This window comes from Alosa alosa, chromosome 2 (genome assembly GCF_017589495.1).
Source record: "Alosa alosa isolate M-15738 ecotype Scorff River chromosome 2, AALO_Geno_1.1, whole genome shotgun sequence".
In the NCBI taxonomy this organism is placed as follows: domain Eukaryota; kingdom Metazoa; phylum Chordata; class Actinopteri; order Clupeiformes; family Clupeidae; genus Alosa; species Alosa alosa.
The window spans coordinates 30,976,282-30,998,882 of NC_063190.1; the positions used below are offsets into that span (position 1 = coordinate 30,976,282).

A 22,601-nucleotide genomic window follows, 5' to 3' on the forward strand; every position below is an offset into this window, starting at 1 on the left:
TGCTCCTCTGATTGTTTTGTCACTGACTTGATTCTAATGTGATTCTAATGTGATTCTAACACAAGACAATTATCTTACATAAGTTAAAGCACGGCAGTTCATTTTTAATGTTGGTAGAATCCCAACTCATCCTGTGCAGTTTATATCACAAATCTGTAATGTATATTTTGGCAGGCAGGAGAATGTAATTGCAAGTATTCACCCTGAAGAATTCCTTGGTGGAGCCACCGTCCAATGTACCATAGGCAATCTCTGTCTGTTTGGCCAAGTCTTCAGCACTCTCAATGGGGGAGACCATCCTCTCCACGGTGAGGAAGGCTGCCAGGTTGGCAGTGTAGGAAGAGATGATAATAAGGGTGAAGAACCACCACACACCCCCAACGATACGGCCTGAGAGAGATCTGCAGGGGAAACAAGACACAACACAGGAGTTATCTAGCCTGGGAAAAAAAACACCACCAAAGTAGAAGACAGTAAACAGAGCCAAGAAAGACCGTAGTGGCTCTAAAACAAACACCATGAGCACAGATCTGTAAATTAAGCAATTCATTAAAATGTGCCTATAAAGTTCACTAAATAATTAAGACTTAGGAAGGGGCTGAATCCAGATGCACTGTGGATGAATCTGCTGCTAGAGAGAGAGAGACAGAGAGAGAGAGTGAGAGAGAGAGAGAGAAAGAGAAAGAGAGAAATTGAAGGGCTGATTTAACCATCAAACGCATCCCTGAGTGAAAGGATCATGTGCCAAGTGGAAGCATACTGCAGGAGTCTTTCTCTTCCCATGCTAGTCTGTTTTGCCCAATTAGAATTTCAATGCAGGGCCGGGTCGGATTACGCAAGTCAAGATGAAGAGAGAGGAAATTATGAAACGGCAGTGTGAGTTGAAAAGAGGCTGATGAAATATTGATGTGGTTGTGGCAAATGGTGCTAAAAACCAATAAGTCCAACGCAGGTATTTCAAAGGCTGCTCTCAGCTCAGGGGTAGAGCAGAGGGGGACGAATGAGAGGAGACAAATCCTACAAATAAAAATAGCAAACTGTTGTTTTTGTACTAAGTAGCAGATAAGCTGGCCCCGGCTGCTTCTTTTTATATTCACTCCCTCCTCCCCCAAAAAAGTCGACATTCGCAGAGAACATCCCTCACCCACAGACCTGTTTCCAAATCTAGACTCCATGGCAATCATTCCTTTGGAAAGTACTGCTGACAAAAAAAAACCCTTCTTTTTTACCACCCAGAATCCTCTCCGCACAATGCGGCAAAGAAGGGGCTCAGAGAGAATCTCAAAAAACAGCCAGAGACACAGGGGGAGGGGGGCGACGACGGTGAAGAGCTTCCATGCCAAGGCTATACTTACAGAGCCAGCGAAGAAAGACATGAGAGGAAGAGAGAAAGGGAGAGGAGAGAGAGAGAGAGAGACACAGCCATATCCTCACTTGACCACTTCCCTTTGTGACAGCTAGCAGGCCTCCTATTTTTTCTCCTTTCAGAATTTCGGTTCATGGAGGGCGAGTGCCATTTCCATGCCGTTTACATCACTGGGCCATGTAGTGGGCTGTCTGTCAACCTCGCACAGGGTCGCCAGCAAGTCTGTTACCAGACCTGGAAATAGGCAACAGGCGTTCACGACAAAATGGGCAAATCAAGAACACTTCCAGTTCCAACCAGATTTGTGTTTCAAAAGCCTTATATGCTTTTGGCCTCAATTTGGGCTTCTCAGCCATGAGATGCAGTAGGCTACATGGCATCTCCTTCAGTAGGCTCATTCTGTCATCTTCCACGGTCTAATTGCACTAAGGCCTCTTGCACGTACTCTATACACTAAATTACTATGTTTGCCATATTTCTTTGTTATTTCAACAACTATGCTATGACAGAAATACATTCTGAATTATAACTTCATGTGAGTCATGAGCAATTTATATCTCACTCAATGTCACATAATTACAATAGAAAAGGGCATTACTGCTGGCTGTGAGTTTCTGTCAAGTCTGTAATGACTGAGTTTCCGTCTATTATACACATGTTAGCTTGTCCTTCTCCATTATTCAGTGTTATGACAGGGCTCTGTTAAGTACTCTTGCACAGACACAGATGGCACACTGCCCCTTGCAGTCACACGGTAAACATCCCCTCTCTCCCACTGCTGCTTTTGCCCGTTGTGCGAGGCACCAGGTCTCGGCGTTCCTGCCAGATCTAATATTATCACGAGGTGCGATCTTTCTGTTCCACAGAGTTTGATGGTTTTGTGAAATAGCTCAGCTGCGGTGACTATGTGGCCCTACGACAGGCATGTTATTGTGTTAAATACTGTCGAGCATGTCATCAGGGCTCCATGGCGCCAGGGTCACCTTTACACTGTAAGATGGCTGCGGGCCCTTCTGGGTCTGAGTTTACACTACAATAAGCATTTATGCAATAATGTCTGGATGCAGTTGAACTTTTAATTAGAAATGTGAGATTATTTGCCCCAAAGATTAATAAGATAAAGGCACAAAATGACAAAACAATGCAAAACAATTGTATTTATCTATGACCCAGTAAGACTCTTACATCAATGCCTAAAGACTATATTAGACAGCACTAGTACATAAATGATATATATAGTAGCACAGTCTGTGTGTGAGGTCAGATGAGTGTGTGTGTGTGTGTGTGTGTGTGTGTGTGTGTGTGTGTGTGTGCATGCATGTACGCGTGCACGTGTATATGTGTTTCAGGAATAACGCCACAGGGCACCCAAACGGAAGTGACAGGCCAGGCCCCAAGGGCAGAGTGGAGCCGCCAAGGCGCCTGACCAGAATGGTCACACGTGGCCCCAGGGAGCCCACTGTTTGACCCTTAACTCTCCATCTCCACCGCCGCCACTCCCACACGGACACCGCCGAGCACCTCCTCAGGGGAACACCTCCCACCCCCCCACCTCTCTCCTGGCCTCCCACTGCTTCTCCTCCTCCTCCTCCTCGCTCTGACTCAAACACACACACACTAACACAGATCTGTGAATATCACCTCCAGCCACCACCTGCCATCACGCCACAGAAAGGCCAGTGAACAAGAATATCATGATTTAACCCTACACTCAGATACATTATGAACTACTACACACACACACACACACACACACACACACAAAATATACAGACACAAATACACACAAATATACAGACACAACACACACACACACACACACACACGCGCTGAAATATACAGACACAAACACACACACACACACACACAAATATACAGACACAAACACACACACACACACACACACACACACACACACACACACACAAATATATGAAAATACACTCCAGTAAATATGTTTGTTCCAATAACTTATTACTGGTGATCTGTCAGTAAGAATAATACAGATGTGCCATCCAGTAAGTCTAGACAGTCTAGAAATCTAAGAAAGATTTCATTAATAGAATTGTTGAGCATTTCCTTTAACCCCTTCAGACCTGTTTTTTTTCTGTTGAGCAAAAAAAATTTGTTCAGCTGATTTTTCTCCTCTCCAATGTAGAAATAAAGGGGAAAAAATAATTATTTGATAAATCATGTCTTTATTACTGTTTTTAATGTCCATTACAATGGACGCCTCAACTAAATAGGTGTAAAATGACATGAGGACTTTGTTTGTTTTTTGCATTTTGCACTGTTGCAAAAAACAAACAGTCTTGTGAACTGAACTGTTAAATTGAATTTTTACAGTGCATGAAAATGCACTGTACTGTTCTTCCTAGGCAACAACAACTTATTATTATTACAGTGCATGAAAATGCACTGTACTAAGAAGGCAACTTCTTCTTATTATTATTCAGTGCATGAAAATGCACTGTACCAACTTTTTTATTATTCGTGCTTTACCATTTTCCGCTTGCTTTGAACAGTTAAACTTAGAAACTTCATTCAAACTTTGTTCGTGGGTCTTCAAACGGACCAAGCTGCTATGTCTTTTCAACTTTGAAACTTTTATACTTTTTAAACTATTAAAGAAAAACTTTTGAAAAATCCCCATAGACTTAACATTGCCGATTGTGACATCATAATACAGCCATTAAGCAATTAGAATCCTATGTCAGGTGTTCAGGCCACCTGCAGCCTCAGGCTTTAAGCATACAATCTGGGTCAATTAAGACTACACATCCTATTCAACTGTTTCCTCTGCCCAAAACTGTTTCAAAATATAGTCCTCACTACAATAATCCACTGTTAAACAATTTAACCCATTAAACTACTGAACTTTTTACATTCAACTTTTAAACAGTCTACTTTTAAACTACCATTAAACTATCTATCGATTAAACTAGCTGTCTATCAAACACTTTTAACTTGTCATCAACTATGTCAACACTACCCACTGTAGCTAGTTAGCATTGTTAGCATAGTTAGCATTTTAACATTTTTAGCAAAACTGCTAGAAAACATTAGCTAAGTTAGCTAAGTAGCATGGTTAGCAAAGTTAGCATTGCTAGCATAGTTAGCATGTTTAGCAAAACTGCTAGAAAACGTTAGCTAAGTAGTATGGTTAACATTGTTAACATAGTTAGCATTTTTAGCAAAACTACTAGAAAACATTAGCTAAGTAGCATGGTTAGCATTGCTAGCATAGTTAGCATTTTTAGCAAAACTGCTAGAAAACATTAGCTAAGTTAGCTAAGTAGCATGGCTAGCATGTTAGCATTGCTAACATTTTTAACAAAACTGCTAGAAAACATTAGCTAAGTAGCATTTCAGCATTGCTAAACTAATTAGCATGTTTAACAAAACTGCTAGAAAACATTAGCTAAGTTAGCTAAGTAACATGGTTAGCATGTTAAACAAAACTGCTAGAAAACATTAGCTAAGTAGCATGGTTAGCATTTTAACATTGCTAACATAGTTAACATTTTTAACAAAACTGATAGAAAACATTATTTAAGTTAACTAAGTAGCATGGTTAACATTGTTAGCATGGTTAAAATTGTTAGCATAACTCCTAGCAAACATTAGAGCCATTCCGACTTTTAGTTATCGTCAAATATCTACCTATACACAGCCATTAAACTTTTTGAATATCAACATTCATTAAACTTTCAGTCTGTCAACAACTTTTAGACTATTTACATTCAACTTTTAAACAGTCTACTCTTAAACTATCATTAAACTATCTATCTATTAAACTAACTGTCTATAAACAACTTTTAAACTATCTACATTCAACTTTTAAATGGTCTACTTTTAAACTATCAACTTTTATTAAGCTATGCAACCACTATGTCTATCCTAGCATCACCGTAGTTACCATCTCTGTATTATCTATTTTAACTATACATGATATTTTACATCACAACTTTTGCATTTTCATGCACTGGTAATTCCTTGGAATTGCATTTCTAGTTTAATTACATGTTCCAATACGGAACACCGGGGGTATGTCTGCAGCATATTTGCTTGTGTATATGGAGGGAATGTGCTTTACTAAATTGTGTGTGCTCATTTTACTAAATTGTGCGCTCACCTTTGTAAATCGTGTGCTTGTTTTACTAAACAGTGTGTTTAATTTACTACATTGTGGGCTCATTTGCTAAATTGCACTCATTTTATTTCATCACATTCTTATTTTAATTTTTGGAAAAAGAGCACACAATTTAGTAAAATAAGTGTACTTTTTAATAAAACGAGAGCACGATTTAGTAAAATGAACACACTATGTACTGTAGTTAAACAAGCGCACAATACACAAAAATGTGTGCACAATCTAGTATAACGAGCGCACAATTTAGTATGTTTTCTCAATACATAGAAAATCTTGCAATGACACCCCCCAGGAGATGTCATTGCAAGATTGTTTTTGTATATCAAGATAATATACACTCGTTTTACTGAATTATACACTTATTTTACTAAGAGTGTGTTTGTAAATTGCCACTCCAAGCGCTCTGAGCCAACTCTGAAACTTTTAACCGTTCGTAAATTTGGACCGTGGGTGGAATTATCGTTCGTTTATTCAAAGTGTCACACTCTCAGAGCATCCAGAGCGTACTTTGGGTACTGTTATACTAACAAGAATAGATTGTAATATGGTTAGTACGGAACCCTAGAGCAGTCATTGCAAGATATTTTTTGGTATATATCCAGAAAACGTATGCTCATTTTACTAAATTGTGTGCACATATTGCTAAATCATGAGCTTGTTATACTAAATAGTGCACTCGTTTTACTAAATTTAGTAAACATACGCACAATTTAGTAAAACGTGCACACAATATATTAAAATCTCGTTTTCCTACATAGTGTGCTCGTCTACTGAATAATCCTTTTTAGTAAATAGTGCACTCATTGTACAAAAATGTGCACTCATTTTACAAAAAAATAGCACAATTTGACTAAATGAGCCCACCATTTAGCAAAATGCACACACTATTTAGTAAACCGAGCACACATTTGACTGAATTCAGTGCACAATCTAATAAAATGAGAGCACGATTTAGTAAAAATGACGACACATTTTAGTAAAATGAGTGCACATTCATCCAAAATAGCTGAAATAAATCAGATTCAAAAGTAGAGCTTCGGTCTTGAGGATACGTCTGAACCTTGCCTGGTGAGTGCCTAAATGAGTGTTGGCTAACATCTCCCAACACCTGATGTCCATTGGGATGGACATTAAACTTTGAAAAAATCCTGTACTACACTGTTATGAAATATATTCAAACTAACTTCAAATATCATCACCTGCAATGGTTAGAATTATACTGAGTGCAAATTGGTTAGGCTATCATAAACATAAATTCATATTTATGAGGGGAAAAATGTGTTTACTTCTGTTCCTATCTAGCTTCAGAGCCATGCTTGTCTTGTCTGATGTCTGAAGTGCTCTCAGATCAAGTTACAGATCCTAACTGCATTCTGATTGGGTCATTAGGATCCAATCAGTTACAAAGCATAATTAAAATGGTGAAATCACAGATTTTCATTGGTCTAGACCCAAAAATATGTCATGTCCATTCCAATGGACGTGGGATCTGATTAAACCAGATGTGTCAGATGAGATTACAATGTAAGAAGATGACAATATCACCGCGGGTTCTAGACAGTGTGTGCCAAGACTGCTTACCGTAGTGCTTCTTCTGTTGCTCAAAACAATGACATTTGTTTACACATATGTGTAGCCTTGTTAGACCTGGGGGGTATTCCAAGTACGTGGTTTAATGATAAACCTAGGTAAGGTAACTCAGAGTAAGTGGTAAACCTCCTACAACAAGAGCCCTATGGTATTGTTTTGTTAGGAGAATGAAGCCATACAGCTCTTCTATTAGGAGGTTTACCCCTTACTGAGTTAACTAACCCAGGTTTGTCACTAAACCACGTACTTGGAATACCCCCTGTTTTAAAATTATCATAGCCTTTTGAATTGAGTTTTGTACTGTTAATCAGGGTATGTGATTTACAATTTTGTTGAAAAGTGACATTTTTCAGCAGACATTCTTGCACTTGCCACAGTTGTAATGTGTGGGAGCAGGAGAGGTCTATTTTCTTTGGAAATAAATGTTTTCAAATGGAACGTTAATTAGATTGACATTTTCTCTGTTACATGCTTTCTTTTGAGAATTATTCTGGGAACAAACTGTGGGCTATTTTGGTGCAGTCGATGCATCCAGCACCCCAGCAGAGCTGAACAGAAGAGTGAGAGCCTGCACAGCTGCACACTGGATCAATAGAGGAGATCGGACAAATAAAGATATTCATTTGCATAACACAAGGCTACTGCGGACTATCAATGGGAGTAAACAGGCAATATGGGATATCCCAGAGACAGGACACGAACCTGATGAGTAAAATGCCAGAGCATGAAGTCTGCATGAAGAGTGGATGCGTGCACACCCCACCTATATCTAGGCCAGGTGCAGGTAAGGACATTGTGCCTGAAGAAGACTCCGTCGAGTCGAAACGTTGAACTCTTTTAATTAAGCTCTGGATGCTACTCTGGTGTGCGGACATTCTCTTTTGTTTTTACCTTCAAATGCCAGAGCAGCAATGACCAGTAGCCTACATGAATGGGCAATGTGTAAGTTATGGGAGGTTTGTGTGTACGTGAGCATGGACAAAGCCGAGATCCCCTCATCTGTAATATTTAGTTTGAAGTACTAACCGCCCACCACCCGACTAAGAAAACCTGACCTACACAGAAACTAACATTTGAGGTGGTAGAAAGAGCCACTGGGCAGTGGGAACCAAAGGTACAATTTCACTCACTGGGTTCTACCAATCTAGCACAATTACACACATTCACACACACTTAGGACATACGTCCAAGTGATGTACAACATCTAGAGGTAGTGTGTAGATTAAGTGGTTACGGTTCTACCCTGGTTTTTGTTTATGTTGTGTAGAAATGTCATTATTGGGTATCTACAACATGGATAACAGTCATTTATTGTTGTCTGAACATAAGTTGGACAAACTAGCCTGCCTCTTCCCAAACACCTGAGTCTTTCAAGGGGCTTAACCTTTTGACACAAACACTAATGTTTTTTTAAAAAGCCTGCCAGTACTGTATATGAATTAACACTAAGGATATCTGAGAAAGATTAACTGCATGAGCGCATAACACAACTTCGAACCTGCTTCTTTGCTATCCTGCTTCCTTGCTGCAACAATTCTTCGCTAACTGTTTGCTGCAAATATAATTTATGTAGTAACTGATACGTTTGAAACGCTAAGCCCTTCTGCATACCCACTGCACTTCACCTGTGATACCCTCGGAAGGCACAGTGTCTACTCTGCATCGCCGCCTACAGAAGCTCAGCGTAGACGGCCCATGACCCCAACTTCTTCTGCTCAGCTGTAAACCCTTATCTGAAACAGCACCCGCCCCCCTTTATACACACACACACACCTCACACACACGCACACACACCTCACACACACCCACGTTCCTAGCAGGCATCTGATACAGCCCTGCATAAAACGCGAAAATTGCCGACGACAGCATGCATGCTTAAACGGGGCCAAGCAGATGAGCTGCGTTTGCACACAAGAGAAAGAAAGGCACATAGAGAGAGAAGAAGAAGAAGAAGAGGAGTGGGAGTGTGATAGGGTGTTAGAGAGAGAGAGAGAGAGAGAGAGATCCCCCTCAGGTGGAGGAACAGGCTGCCATCCTCCAGGAGCGAGCGGGGCGAGTCAGGCGCTATCAGCGGCGTGTCAGTCAGAGGCACAGTGCGGCGCGCGGCAGGGATGGAGCGCGGATATCTGCAGTCAGCCACTCTGCAACGCTCCACTCCTTCCTCCTCTCATTATTCTGCATTACAGGCCCCAGCGCAGCAGTGGAGGAGAGGAGAGGGGAGGGGAGGGGAGGAAGGGAGGAGAAGGGAGAAGGGAGGAGGGGAGAGGGAGGAGAGGAGGAGGGAGGGGAGAAGGGAGGAGGGGAGGAGAGGCAGGGGAGGAGGAGAGGGAGGAGGAGAGGGAGGGAGGAGGAGGAGAGGAGAGGAGAAGGGAGGAGGGAGGAGAGGGAGGAGGGAGGAGGGGAGGAGGGAGGGGAGGAGGGAGGGGGAGGAGGGGAGGGGAGGGGAGGGAGGGTGAGGAGGAGGAGGGAGAGGGGGAGGGAGGGAGGGAGGGGGAGGGAGAGGAGAGAAGGGAGGAGGGGAGAGGAGGGAGGAGAGGGAGAGAGAGAAGGGAGGAGGGGAGAAGGGAGGAGGGGAGAGGGAGGAGGGGAGAAGGGAGGAGAGGAAAGAAGGGAGAGAGGTAGGAGAAGAGAGGGGGCTGGGGGGAGAAGTGAAGAAAAAGGGAGATAGAGGGAGAGGAGTAGAGGATAGTGTAGTGGACGATAGGAGGGGGCAGGGAGAAAAGAGGAGAGTTGAGGAGTGGGGACGAGAGCAGGAGGAGAGGAGGAGGAGAGGGGAGCCATAGAGAACCTGAACAAGCAGGAGATTATGGCTTTGTGCCAGAGCTCAAAGCCACACAGCTATCAGCCAGAGCGTCTCTCTCCAAAGCTCTCGCCGTGCTGGCTCTCGTCTGCGTTCAGAGCTGTAATGTTTCAGTGGTGTTCTGGCAAATTCCAGAAATCAACAAGAGTGCTGCAAGAAAAGTGGACGCTATTGACTTTCCTTCCGACACTACAGTGAATGTGGAGACAGACGCCCAGTTGAATTACAATGTGATGAGGCAGCCCTGATTGACGGCTCTGACATTTATCAAGAACAAACACTTTTCTTTATCACCTGGTGTGTTTCTCCAAATGCCCTCCCCTGCACCCCCCACATTAATGCTCGCTCAGTAAATCCATAGTACACATCTTGACGCTGGAATAATAATTCTTCTTATCACACCTTCTTACACACTCCCCACCTCTTCCCCCTCCTGCTTGCGAAGAATTCTCACATCTGAATGTGCCCGCCGAGAAAAGGTACTCTTAAAAAGTGACAATGACCAGATCTATACTTAGTAAATGCTGTTTCCCAGCCAGGTAGAGCACAACGTGTCTATGCTGTTTCCCAGCCAGGTAGAGCACAACGTGTCTATGCTGTTTCCCAGCCAGGTAGAGCTAATAACGTGTTCCATGCTGTTTCCCAGCCAGGTAGAGCACAACGCGGTTATGCTGTTTCCCAGCCAGGTAGAGCACAACGCGTCTATGCTGTTTCAGCCAGGTAGAGCACAACGGTTCTATGCTGTTTCCCAGCCAGGTAGAGCACAACGGTCTGGCCGGGTGTTTGGCATGGTAACGCGTCTATGCTGTTTCCCAGCCAGGTAGAGCACAACGCGTCATGCTGTTTCCCAGCCAGGTAGAGCAATAACGCGTCTATGCTGTTTCCAGCCAGGTAGAGCACAACGGTCTATGCTGTTTCCCAGCCAGGTAGAGCACAACGCAGTTCATGCTGTTTCCCAGCCAGGTAGAGCACAACGTGTCTATGCTGTTTCCCAGCCAGGTAGAGCAATAACGGTCTATGCTGTTTCCCCAGCCAGGTAGAGCAATAACGCGTCTATGCTGTTTCCCAGCCAGGTAGAGCAATAACGGTTCTATGCTGTTTCCCAGCCAGGTAGAGCACAACGGTCTATGCTGTTTCCAGCCAGGTAGAGCTATGCAACGCGTGTCTATGCTGTTTCCCAGCCAGGTAGAGCACAACGGTTCTATGCTGCGTCCCAGCCAGGTAGAGCATAACGGTTCATGCTGTTTCCCAGCCAGGTAGAGCACAACGTCTATGCTGTTTCCCAGCCAGGTAGAGCAATAACGTCTATGCTGTTTCAGCCAGGTAGAGCAATAACGCACCTATGCTGTTTCCCAGCCAGGTAGAGCACAACGTGTCTATGCTGTTTCCCAGCCAGGTAGAGCACAACGTGTCTATGCTGTTTCCCAGCCAGGTAGAGCACAACGTGTCTATGCTGTTTCCCAGCCAGGTAGAGCACAACGTGTCTATGCTGTTTCCCAGCCAGGTAGAGCACAACGTGTCTATGCTGTTTCCCAGCCAGGTAGAGCACAACGTGTCTATGCTGTTTCCCAGCCAGGTAGAGCAATAACGTGTCTATGCTGCTTCCCAGCCAGGTAGAGCACAACGTCTCTATGCTGTTTCCCAGCCAGGTAGAGCAATAACGCGTCTATGCTGTTTCCCAGCCAGGTAGAGCACAACGTGTCTATGCTGTTTCCCAGCCAGGTAGAGCAATAACGTGTCTATGCTGTTTCCCCAGCCAGGTGAGCACAACGTGTCTATGCTGTTTCCCAGCCAGGTAGAGTTAATAAACGGTCTATGCTGTTTCAGCCAGGTAGAGCACAACGCGTGTCTATGCTCTATGCTGTTTTCCAGCCAGGTAGAGCACAACGGTTCATGCTGTTTCCCAGCCAGGTAGAGCACGTAACGCACCATGCTGTTTCCAGCCAGGTAGAGCATGCTGTTCCCAGCCAGGTAGAACGGTGTTCATGCTGTTTCCCAGCCAGGTAGAGCAATAACGTGTCTTCATGCTGTTTCCAGCCAGGTAGAGCACAACGGTTCTATGCTGTTTCCCAGCCAGGTAGAGCACAACGTGTCTATGCTGTTTCAGCCAGGTAGGCTGCTGTCTATGCCAGCCAGGTAGAGCACAACGTGTCTATGCTGTTTCCCAGCCAGGTAGAGCACAACGTGTCTATGAATGTGGAGTTCTTTCTGCACAGCAGGACAGTAGGAGGTAATTCCTGCCCAGCGTGCGTTTGCCTAAAAAAGCAGTAGGTGTAAAACATACCAAACGCTTCGATGAAGCATAAAGATATGTTTGCAATTTCACAGAAAAACAAACAATGAGACAGATATTGTTTTATTCTATTCTGGGGGCATTTTTGCCATTAATTGACAGGATTTGGGGGAAAAATATATTTAATTTTTTTATATATATATATATTTTTTTTTTAATTTATTCCGATTGCAATTTGCTTTGTGATATCATTTTTGAAAGTCAATCTTCAGTTCAGATGTCAGATGTTGGGCCACTTGTTAGCGGTGAGCGTGCCTAGTGCATGAGAAGCACAGCAATCCTGTCAGGTGAGCTTCACTGTCTGTCACACAAGGAGGATGACATGAATATAAAAATCATTGATGTGAGAAGATTACTCAAGAGTTGCGAGCAGCATGAATAATTGCAGCCTTTGCGATTAGTTAATTGCTTTAGTTCAAATTGTGATACCAATTAAAAATCGATTAATTGTGCAGCCCTAATTGGCAGGACAGTGAAGAGTGGGCAGGAAATTAGTGTGTGGGGGGGTCGGGAAATGACCACAGGTCTAAACTGGGTCTCCTGGGCACTGGGCTCATATGCAGTGCTGGACGCCGACGCTACCACTGCACTGCAGCTCCTCCAAAACGAGACCAATTTTGAGACTCAAATGAATCACTCATTAAACGTCAGCAAAGATTCATGTCATCTTCCATTCCACATATCACTGTCCTGAGGTGACAATGGCTGAGTCACAATTGTTTTGGTGCTCCTGCTCAACAAGAGAAAGAGAAGGAGTAGAGAGAGAGAGAGAGAGAGAGAGAGAGAGAGAGAGAGAGAGAGAGAGAGAGAGAGAGAAAGAGGAACAAGCAACCCTTGCTCTTCCATTTCCCGATAAACTAAAAACAGTTCCCTCTCTCGTGATAAACTGAAAACAGTCATACTATCATTGGGCTCAGTGGAGGGGAAAAAAAAAAACAACCAAGCTAACTTCATTATATAAACCACCACAAAATAGTGGATCAAAGCGGCTCGGAATGATTTATTTAAAAGCAATCACTCTTTTAAAGTTCACCACATCCATTGTTACCAATTAACCGGAGGGAATACAAAAGAGCCCACATCCACTTTTAGCATTGGTCTTCCCCCTCCTCCATACAAGAGGGCCTGGTCACATCTCCATTGGCCCAAAACCAACAGATGCGGCCCCCTGTGACACAGTAAAACGCCATTTGCCTATTTGCCGGAGACAAAGGTTTAATTGCATATGCATCCTCGACCTACACACATCGGTCACCAGCTGCAGACAGCCGATCACCGGGTCCGCAGCTCAGAGGTGTGTGCTTAATGAGCGGGGGGGACCAGTCATCGCTCCAAAAACCTCCCGACGTCAAAGGGACAGCGCTAGGCGAGAGCTCGGGCAGTGGTTCTATTAAATAAAAATGGGGGGGACTGGGCAGGGAAAGGTCAGGAGATTGGTTGCTCCAGGGAACGGGCAGAAAACAGAACAGAGAGAAGAAGAGCACTGAAGGGGAGGAAGCATCGGGGTGATTTGTCACACGGAGGATTGTCTCCGGATCACACAACAGGAGCAGATCAGGACGGATAACATCTCCTTGCATCCAGGTCATAGAGATCCATGCCAAGACCCTCATAATAAAACAAAACACCAGCCAAGCGCTCCCACTATTATAATCCCAGAGTGACCGTATATATAAACAATAAAAGGTAACACTTTATTTTAATGTGTCGCTGTTACAGTGTACCTACCTAATTAGGTACAGTGGTACAACCTGTGTAACAACATGTAATATCAGGGTAATATCATTGTACTTGCATTATGTATTTGTGGGTACCTACATATAGTTGTTACATTGTAATACTGAGTGCTTTTACAAAACTTTGCCAATTTGCCTAAATTTTCATCAGAGGCAAAGAGCTGACCTGAGACCTGCTGGATGGGGTAAATCTGGTCATGATAGATTTGATAGACAAACCATTCTTAGCTCCAGTCAAGGCCTTATTGTCTTTGTATATCAAATCTATCATGACCAGATTTACCCCATCCAGCAGGTCTCAGGTCAGCTCTTTGCCTCTGATGAAAATTTAGGCAAATTGGCAAAGTTTTGTAAAAGCACTCAGTATTACAATGTAACAACTATATGTAGGTACCCACAAATACATAATGCAAGTACAATGATAGTACCTGATAGTACATGTTGTTATACAGGTTGTACCACTGTACCTAATTAGGTAGGTACACTGTAACAACGACACATTAAAATAAAGTGTTACCCAATAAAAATTAACAGTAATAAAATATGATGTGTGACTACATGTTGTGCTTACACACCACAAAGCATGCAAGAAAAAATATGGTCTTTCTTTCCAAAGCCACTGAGGGTACGACTCCACCTTAGAGCAAGTGTCCTTCCAGTTTGTTCAATTCAAGCAAAATACTTGACTTGCAAACTGCTTTGACTGAAGATTGACGTGAAGGACCATCGGCCTTCTCATAGCCAGCTGAGCTGGAGTCCCCCCCCCAAAAACAAACGAACAAATAAAACAAAAGCAAACAACACAACCACACATTCGAGCAGCCTCCTCTGGGATTTTAAAATCTCTTCAGCGTGTAGTTCTAAGCCCTGCGAGAGTCCAATCTGAGATTCCTCTGACACCAAAGTGTGAAATCTGGTCTCGTTTAGGACATGCTGTGCCATCACTGTGTTAGTGTGGTGTCACGCCATTGCAATAGCAGCCCAGTACCTCCCAGGCCGAGACACTTTCCTCTGATACAGTGTACTCATGCATAGGAGAGCAAACAGTACATCCCTGAGATGCGATTCACCGGTTTCACCACAACCTCTTTCCCCATCATCACGTTTCCAAAACAACCTCGCTGGCACTGAAACATTACTGGCATAACAGCCTGCATCACATCTAATTTCATCACATACTGTGTAATCAAATTCAAGTCCGATTTTGATAGCCGAACAGAACAGTGAAGGGTGAAGGTGAATTCTGTAGGAGCCTTGATGCTACACTGCACAGATGTGCTGTTACCCCCATAAGCCTGGGGTATGAAACCTGTCAGCGACTCACAGCCATTTCCATCACATTACACAACAGGTGATACAGTAGTACAATAGTGCTAATATTTGCTTACAGATTGTAACACTTCTGATAGGGTAACATAGATGATAACAGTGTAGTGTTATGGCTGGCAATGATGAGAGCTTAGTCATGGTTGTATAATGTTATATGTAACCCTATATGTAACCAAAGAAGCGAAGGCAAAAGAAGACCATGTAGTCATAATGTACTGTCTGGGACAACTGTAGAGGAAGAGTCATGCTTCACCTTGGTGAGATATCGCATCCCTGCTGCATGAAGGCCCCGAGCGAGAACCACAGGCTGTTAAAAATCCCAAACTCGTTGGTGTGCTCAGGCTGCTGCTGCTGCTGGGTCTGCTGGCCCTGCGACTGACTGGCCTGCGGGGAGGACGACTGCGTCTGCTGGCCCTGACCCTCGCCGCCCTCGCCCTCGTCGTCCCCGTGCCACTCGTACGGGCTGAAGCGGCTGACCAGGAACAGCACCACGCTCACGCCGATGTAGGCGAACACGATGCACATCCAGATCTCGTAGGCCAGCGGGTCCAGGAAGGAGAAGACCCCCGGCTTGGACTTGGTCGGCTTCTTGATCATGATGGAGATGCCCAGGCTCATGAAGGGCTTGGTGAAGTCGATGACCTCTTCTCGGACCAGGGTAATGGTGAGTGGGGCCACGGCAACATCAGCTTTCTGGCAGATGGAAGAAAACACAGGTTTTCAAAATGAACCACCCTGGTGACATAACATGATTACAGAGGCTTGCATGGCCAGAGAGTATCTGTTTTTATCAGAGAGAATGGCCATTTCACATTCCCTTGGACACACACAATCAGATGAGTAAGTGCATTGGTCTAAAAGGTTTTTGAAATTGTCCGAGCAGAACATCAACAAAAAAACCTAACATAAGCCACTGTGTGCTTAGGGCTCGCTTCCCGTAAATGAACAACGAATCAATAACTGTAGACCACAAAAACAATCCTTTTTCCTAGAGGAGCTGTAGTAACAAATGTAAATAACCTTCAGATTCAGAAAGATTGTTATGTATGCGAGTATTACTAAAATCTCCTCCCTAAAGAACTCCACTGGAGAATTTCTCTCTAGAGAATGTTTCGTATAATTCTGTTTTCTAGGGCTGAATAATAATAAGATGCTTTCAAGTAATTTTAAGATTACTTCTTGGGAGAAAAAGAGACACAAATCCACAAAGCCACACTTGATTGGGTTAGAGCAGTGAAGAGAGAAAAAACTGCACGTGGCCTAGTCGAGGCAGATAATGTAGAATTCTCTGCCATTTTCTTATACCATTAATTCAGCCATTTGAATGTCCTGGGGGCAAAATGGTCCAAGAAACTAACAGATGATGACTCGTCGCGGGACATTTTAGTACCCCGGTGCGATTCTAATTCTACTAATTGTCCTTTTTGTCTCGAATCCCAATGTGTTCTTTCCCTACTGTTTACGGATTCACTGTTATCAAATTGGCAGTAAATCAAGATGAATCCATTCTGCCCTAATGTGTTGTGGCAGAGGCAAAGCTACTGAACATATAAATAGGAGGAGCATAAGCCTTTGTCAAACTCATGGCTGCACGGTTTGGACAGAGTGTGCTCTGCACAGGGCTGAGATGGACTACACTCTGCCAGGACATTGGTCTTCTATTCACAAAGTATTTGTGTCAATAGTCACATGTATATTTGTGGAAGGCAGAAATGGAGACTATATGTATGATTCATGTGTATGTATCCTTGCAAGTACACTATCTCTATTCAAAAATATGGACATATGAAATTGGTATTTACATAAAGCTCCACCACTTGAGCACACGAAACACAGAAGACGGTACACGCAGTACAATATATTCAATCCGCTAAACACGGAAGGCAAATAAAGTCACGGAATTAGAACCTGCGGTCTAAATAAATGTTTAGGCTACTCACGCCGTAGACCAGCTCGCCCACCATCCCGTTCCACATCTTGGTCTCTGCGTCTTTGGCCCCATATTTTCCGTCTCCCACGATTTCCAGCGTGTAGTTATAGCCGGCGTGTTTAGCGATCTCGGCGGCCAGCTCCACACAGTAGCCCTCATACTTGTCATTTCCCTCAAAGTTTTCATGGTTCTTCTTGAGCATCACATAAGGAGACTCCTGCATTTGGAAATATACAGTAATTGAATCTTTAATGGCATATCAGACAATAACACAATGTTGGTTGTCGGCCATTTTGAGGCAACGCTGTTCTAGCTTAGCAAGAGTGTCTTAGTGTTACCTCTAAACGCGTAACATTTTTAGAGTTATTATGAGTCGTTAATAAGTAAGCAATAATGGGAAAACACAAATAATGGGCTGTGAACAGACGTGGATCATTTCTCTCTGTCGGCCCAGGGCTTTCCAACTGTGTTATTTACAACAGGAAGCTCCAGCAAACGCCCCTGGCTACAACTAAAGAGCCTCCGCCTCTGTCTCCTGTGTGCGGGTGAGTCAGAGAGTGGAGAACACACACACACACACACACACAAGCACGCACATACACACAAACGTAGACAAAAAAAAAACAGAGAGAAAAAGCCCACACAATAGAGACAAACAATGTTTTTATAGTGGAATAGCCCTGTCTGAGAAATTCTCCACAACAATAAAGGTTCACAAGCAGTTCTACTATATGTAAACATATGTGAAAATGTGTTTTTTTTTTTTCAATTTGTCAAAAAGAGAAGTCGTTTCCTCTGCTCAGTGTGATATGTAAAGGACTGTTTTTTTCTTGGTGAATCCAAAATAAGCGTATCTGCTACTATTCTTTCCCCGTCAGCTGGGAAAGCAAAAGCAACACTGGCATCTCCCAGGGGAGGGCCTGGGGGACTATGGCCACCTGTGCACATGTGCAGTGAATCCCACCCAACAAAGGTCATTCATCTCCAGAATATCCCACCAGTCTCACTACCCTGAGCCCATAGCCACAGGCAGCTGTGCGAGGAGTTGACTTCAGAAACCAAGCTCATCAATAACAATCAGTCCTGACTGGAACTATTCGGAGGTGTCGATCTGACAAGCCTACAATGTGGACAAGCCTACAAAGTCTTTACAGTAAAAGGAGAGAGAAAGAGAGAGAGAGGGGAAGGGGATAAGAGGGTAGGGGAGGGGAGGGAGGGAGAGTCAGAAAGAGATAGGAGAGAGGAGTGACAGGAATGGCAGAGAGAGAGAGAGAGAGAGAGGCAGAGAAAATCACATTTAAATTCATCTTTCTCTCTGATGGGGACTTCATAGGCAGGGCAGTCAAAAGAACCTTTGGAAGAGCTCCCCGTTGCCAGAGCAGCTCTGTCAAATGAATTCATTTGCGAGCGCTGCTCCTCGCCTATAAGCTGTTGTCTGTCTGCTAAGCTGCTGCTGCTGCTGCTGCTGCTGGGGCGGACTCTGCCAGCTGCTGGCGCTGGGGGAAAAGCAAGCGGCCTTCCTTCGCCTCGTGTCCTCTCGCGCTAATTGAGGAGGCAGAGGTACGATAAACTTTGCTGTGCCCTGGGCTATCCTATTTGGGTGTTCATTTTCAAAACCCAAACACATCCATATGCATGATGTATGTTTTTTTTTTTTTGCGCTCACACAGTTTGTAGGCATCTTCTCACGTGGCTGGACTTACAAGGATGGTGGTGACGACGTACGTCCTGTTGAGGAGCTGCGTCTCGTTGGCCGGGGAGTACGTTGCCGTGTTGACATATTTCTCGTTCCAGTAGCCCACCTGCAGCCAGAAATATGGGGGAACGCATCGGCATGGTGTGCACAGGCATTTTTCTGTTCCGCTATTTATAGTTTAATAAATATTCATTCAGAAGGCTTAAGAAGGAGCGCAATCACTTGAAATGCAGGCACAGCCCTTTCACTCCTGTGACTAACACTCCTCTCCTAGCACACTCTCGCAGCTGATAACGGCTCCGTGTCAAGACTTACAGCTTCTGCCTTCCACAATGACATTTTTGAAAGTGCTGCAATACTGACTTGGGTTGTATGGCTTTGCTGCATGTTCTCCAAGCTGAACCAACAACACACAACATTTCTGCTTCCATTTACTTTCCTTGTAAATGGCAATGTACAGTAAAGTAGGCCACAAACAATGGATGACTATGTGCAGTGAGTCTATTCTTTGTACAGTGACATACTAATGCATCTTCTTGGTACCATTTTGAAATATGACATCACTGATTTCAAACCTGCTAACACCTTTTCACAATTATTTTTATTTATCAGTATTTCTTTGCTGTGAACACTTCTGCCACTGATGGTTGTTACACTATTACATATACCTCATTTATAAATTCTAAATGCCATTAATTACCTGAATGCATACATTTAGTAATGACACTGCTTTATGGTTCTACCTGTCCTACATTGACAAAGAGATAAATCCACAATGAGCGAGGTGGCATTATCTCTCTACCTTTTTGGGTCCGGTCAGTCGGAGCTCCATCACGTCCACTGTGAAGTTAGTCCGATGGCCTTTGTCATTGAACTGGACGTGACCCGTGATTCCCTCAAACTGAACCTACACAGAGAGATCCAAAAATAAGACTGGCTGAAAGTGAGTCACAGCAGCCATGTCATTCCAAGGCCCAAGCCCAGGGACTAAAGACTGACAGGAACAGACACAGACACTGTGACAACACAGTGTATCCCAAACAGTCAGTATACACACACTGCAGAAGGAGAAAAATATGAATGAGATCAATTTCTCGAGTCATAAGAGAAAGACAATTTGAATTTGTAAATATCTAAAATAAACGGAATAAACACGGCATTTGAAATTATTAAAATTTTCACAACAGGAGTCCCAGAGGAAAAGCAAAAAAATCACTATGCTAAATAATACAAAAAAGCCCCTTGCTTGTTTGTGCGGTTGCTCTTTTAAAATGCAGTATGGTGGGGCCCTGAGCCGCAGGGGGTCTCAGCCACTGACTCTCCCCAGCGTGGTGGCCGCTTGCTGGGCTTAGCCTACCTGCTGCAGGGCCCTCTGGATGTCGATGCCCTGGCCCCAGGGTGCCGGAGGATTGGCCAGGCACTCCCCGGCGTTCCCTCGCCGCGAAATGTCAATGCGCTGCCGCCGGAGGTTTTGGAAAGCAGTGGCCATCACCGTCACCCCGTCGTAGGTAAGTGCTCCGGTGTACTGCAGATAAGGAGGACGGTCCAACGGTTACAGCGTTGACAGCTTATTAAATAAGACATGCATAATCCACAGATCTCATTTTGGAAAGCAGAGGAACAGGCAGAGTAAAATCCTCAGAAGGACTTTCACCTTTATTTGATTTCATTTTTTGATAGGTCTATCTGATTTCATTTAACCGTTCAACAGCCTCCATGTAAAGCTGTTCCTTTTTTCACATATACCTTCAGTCTTCTTTTGAGAATCTTAAGGTCTTTGCTGTCAAACTCCAGCCAGTCCTGTATGGTGCTGCTGACGAGGGGCGCCGTGTAGTTCATCAGCTGGAAGCCCGTCACGTTGGCGCCTACCTTCTTGAACTCCGTCAGGTTCAGATCCATGAAACCCTGAAAGGCAGGAAAGGTCATGAACATCAACTGAACAGCAACTCAAACACACCAAGAGCAAGATAATGACCACATGTGGATGTCAGTACTAGAATCTGAAACTTCATGTAAGATGGGTGCTTAAGGATGCATAAAATTCCAATGCGGATGTCGGTATCTTAATTTAATTCAAATCAATTCAATTCAGTTTTATTTATATAGAACCAATTACAGATAAGAGGTGAATGCATAGCATTTACTTCCCATAGTTGGTCATTCTGTCTACCGAGTACGTAACAGACTGTCATTTCCAGATACAGTCATCCTGCATGATGCTGAATGAAACTGAACAGTTGTACTCTGCAATACTGTCAATGCTGGGATGTTGTAAAATGGCAGCTGCATGATCCTGAAGTCCTGTTGTGGTGATACAGGTCAACAAGGAATACAATCTAATTAGATTGGAGATTGTTCAACTGTAGCTGTTTATAACATGCCTGATGCATTCCGATGCATAATAAAGCCATGTTATGAGTAACTGAGGAACGGAGCGCCGCATTCCATGTTGCCTATTATCAGTTGTAAATAAGGCCTATAAAAGGGCTAAATCTCTTGTGAAAAGCAACATCTCTGCATCAGTCTGAAGTAGGCTCTCGATTCAAACACTAATGCATGAAGCCTCTACATTTGCCATTTTATTCTTATAAGAAGAACTCCGTCTATTCTTGTCACCACATCAATGTATAGATTGCCCTTTAAATGTCAAGATCATGTTGACCCCAAAACAGGCAAGAACATTCTTGCCATTGCAATACAACATGCTTAACAAGAACACACATTCTGGAGGTAACGTAAATGCTGATATTACATAGAAGTCAGGAAGACAAAGGAAGATCCATTTACTGCTAAACATCAGCAGAATCAGAAGCTAAAAACAAGACATTCAGGCTACAGAATCACAGTCTTACAGAGGGATTAACCTTTCAACTATTCATTTAGAGATTTTATCTCTCAGATAGATTGTTGTTAAATCAGTAAATGCTGGTTAAGTGCTTTAGTTTATTTAACAGTCGAAGTCTTCTCTTTATGTTGCGATTAACAACCAGCACAAACCTCTGATCCTGTCTACAGCACCCTCTGCATTTATTACCACCACTGCTAGAGTCAAACAGAGGAACACAGAAGATGTGTTTTGCTAAAAATATTCATTTATTTATCATGCATTGTCTTTTGCAATTTATTAAAATAAATTGATGATTTTTATACCTCTTTTTTTACTTTACTGAAATTTACCAGGGGGATATATATGTTTATGTATGTGTGTATATCGGAGAGAATGCTGTGTGATCTCTCTCTCTTCTGTGTGTGTGCGCACATTTGTGAGTTCTCATTTAAGGCGATTTCTCACACAGATATGGAACCCATGGGGCCTCCCTCTCCAGAAGTGTGGCAGCATTCATGCAGCCTTTATTGTCATCATTATTTATAACTTGACATGTTTTTTCATTATTCCACAATCCAATTATGTGCCTAAGTGTATACTTCTTAAATTGCAATTTGATGGTAGAGGATCCCATTATGAACCTAACAATACAAAGTTCAATGAAGTCATAGCTCAGCTCAACAAGCGTTCATACAACCGTTCATGGCTAATTATAATACATTAAATAAAAAATTGTGACATTTCTTTTACTCCTCATTTTTATATGTAGGCCTACATAAATATAGACAAATAAGCCCAGTAGTACCCCATGTTCATTTACATACATCCACACTAGAAATATGAAACAGTGCATATGGTATATGCCACTATGCATTCTCTGT

The 22,601-nt window shown here is 43.4% G+C and overlaps 1 protein-coding gene across 3 annotated transcripts in view; it reads right to left on the minus strand.

Annotated features, from left to right (window-relative positions):
- The window catches only part of gria1b (glutamate receptor, ionotropic, AMPA 1b), a 49,829-nt gene that overhangs the window by 11,463 nt on the left and 15,765 nt on the right, over window positions 1–22,601 (minus strand). For all 3 annotated transcript variants that reach the window (XM_048227902.1, XM_048227893.1, XM_048227910.1), the window contains exons 6-12: window positions 20,640–20,798; window positions 20,251–20,418; window positions 19,696–19,800; window positions 18,901–18,999; window positions 17,208–17,414; window positions 15,521–15,960; window positions 203–401 (exon numbers count right to left, since the gene is read on the minus strand). In XM_048227902.1, the coding sequence (XP_048083859.1) occupies window positions 203–401; window positions 15,521–15,960; window positions 17,208–17,414; window positions 18,901–18,999; window positions 19,696–19,800; window positions 20,251–20,418; window positions 20,640–20,798 (1,377 nt within the window). The remainder of the gene's footprint in view (window positions 1–202; window positions 402–15,520; window positions 15,961–17,207; window positions 17,415–18,900; window positions 19,000–19,695; window positions 19,801–20,250; window positions 20,419–20,639; window positions 20,799–22,601) is intronic.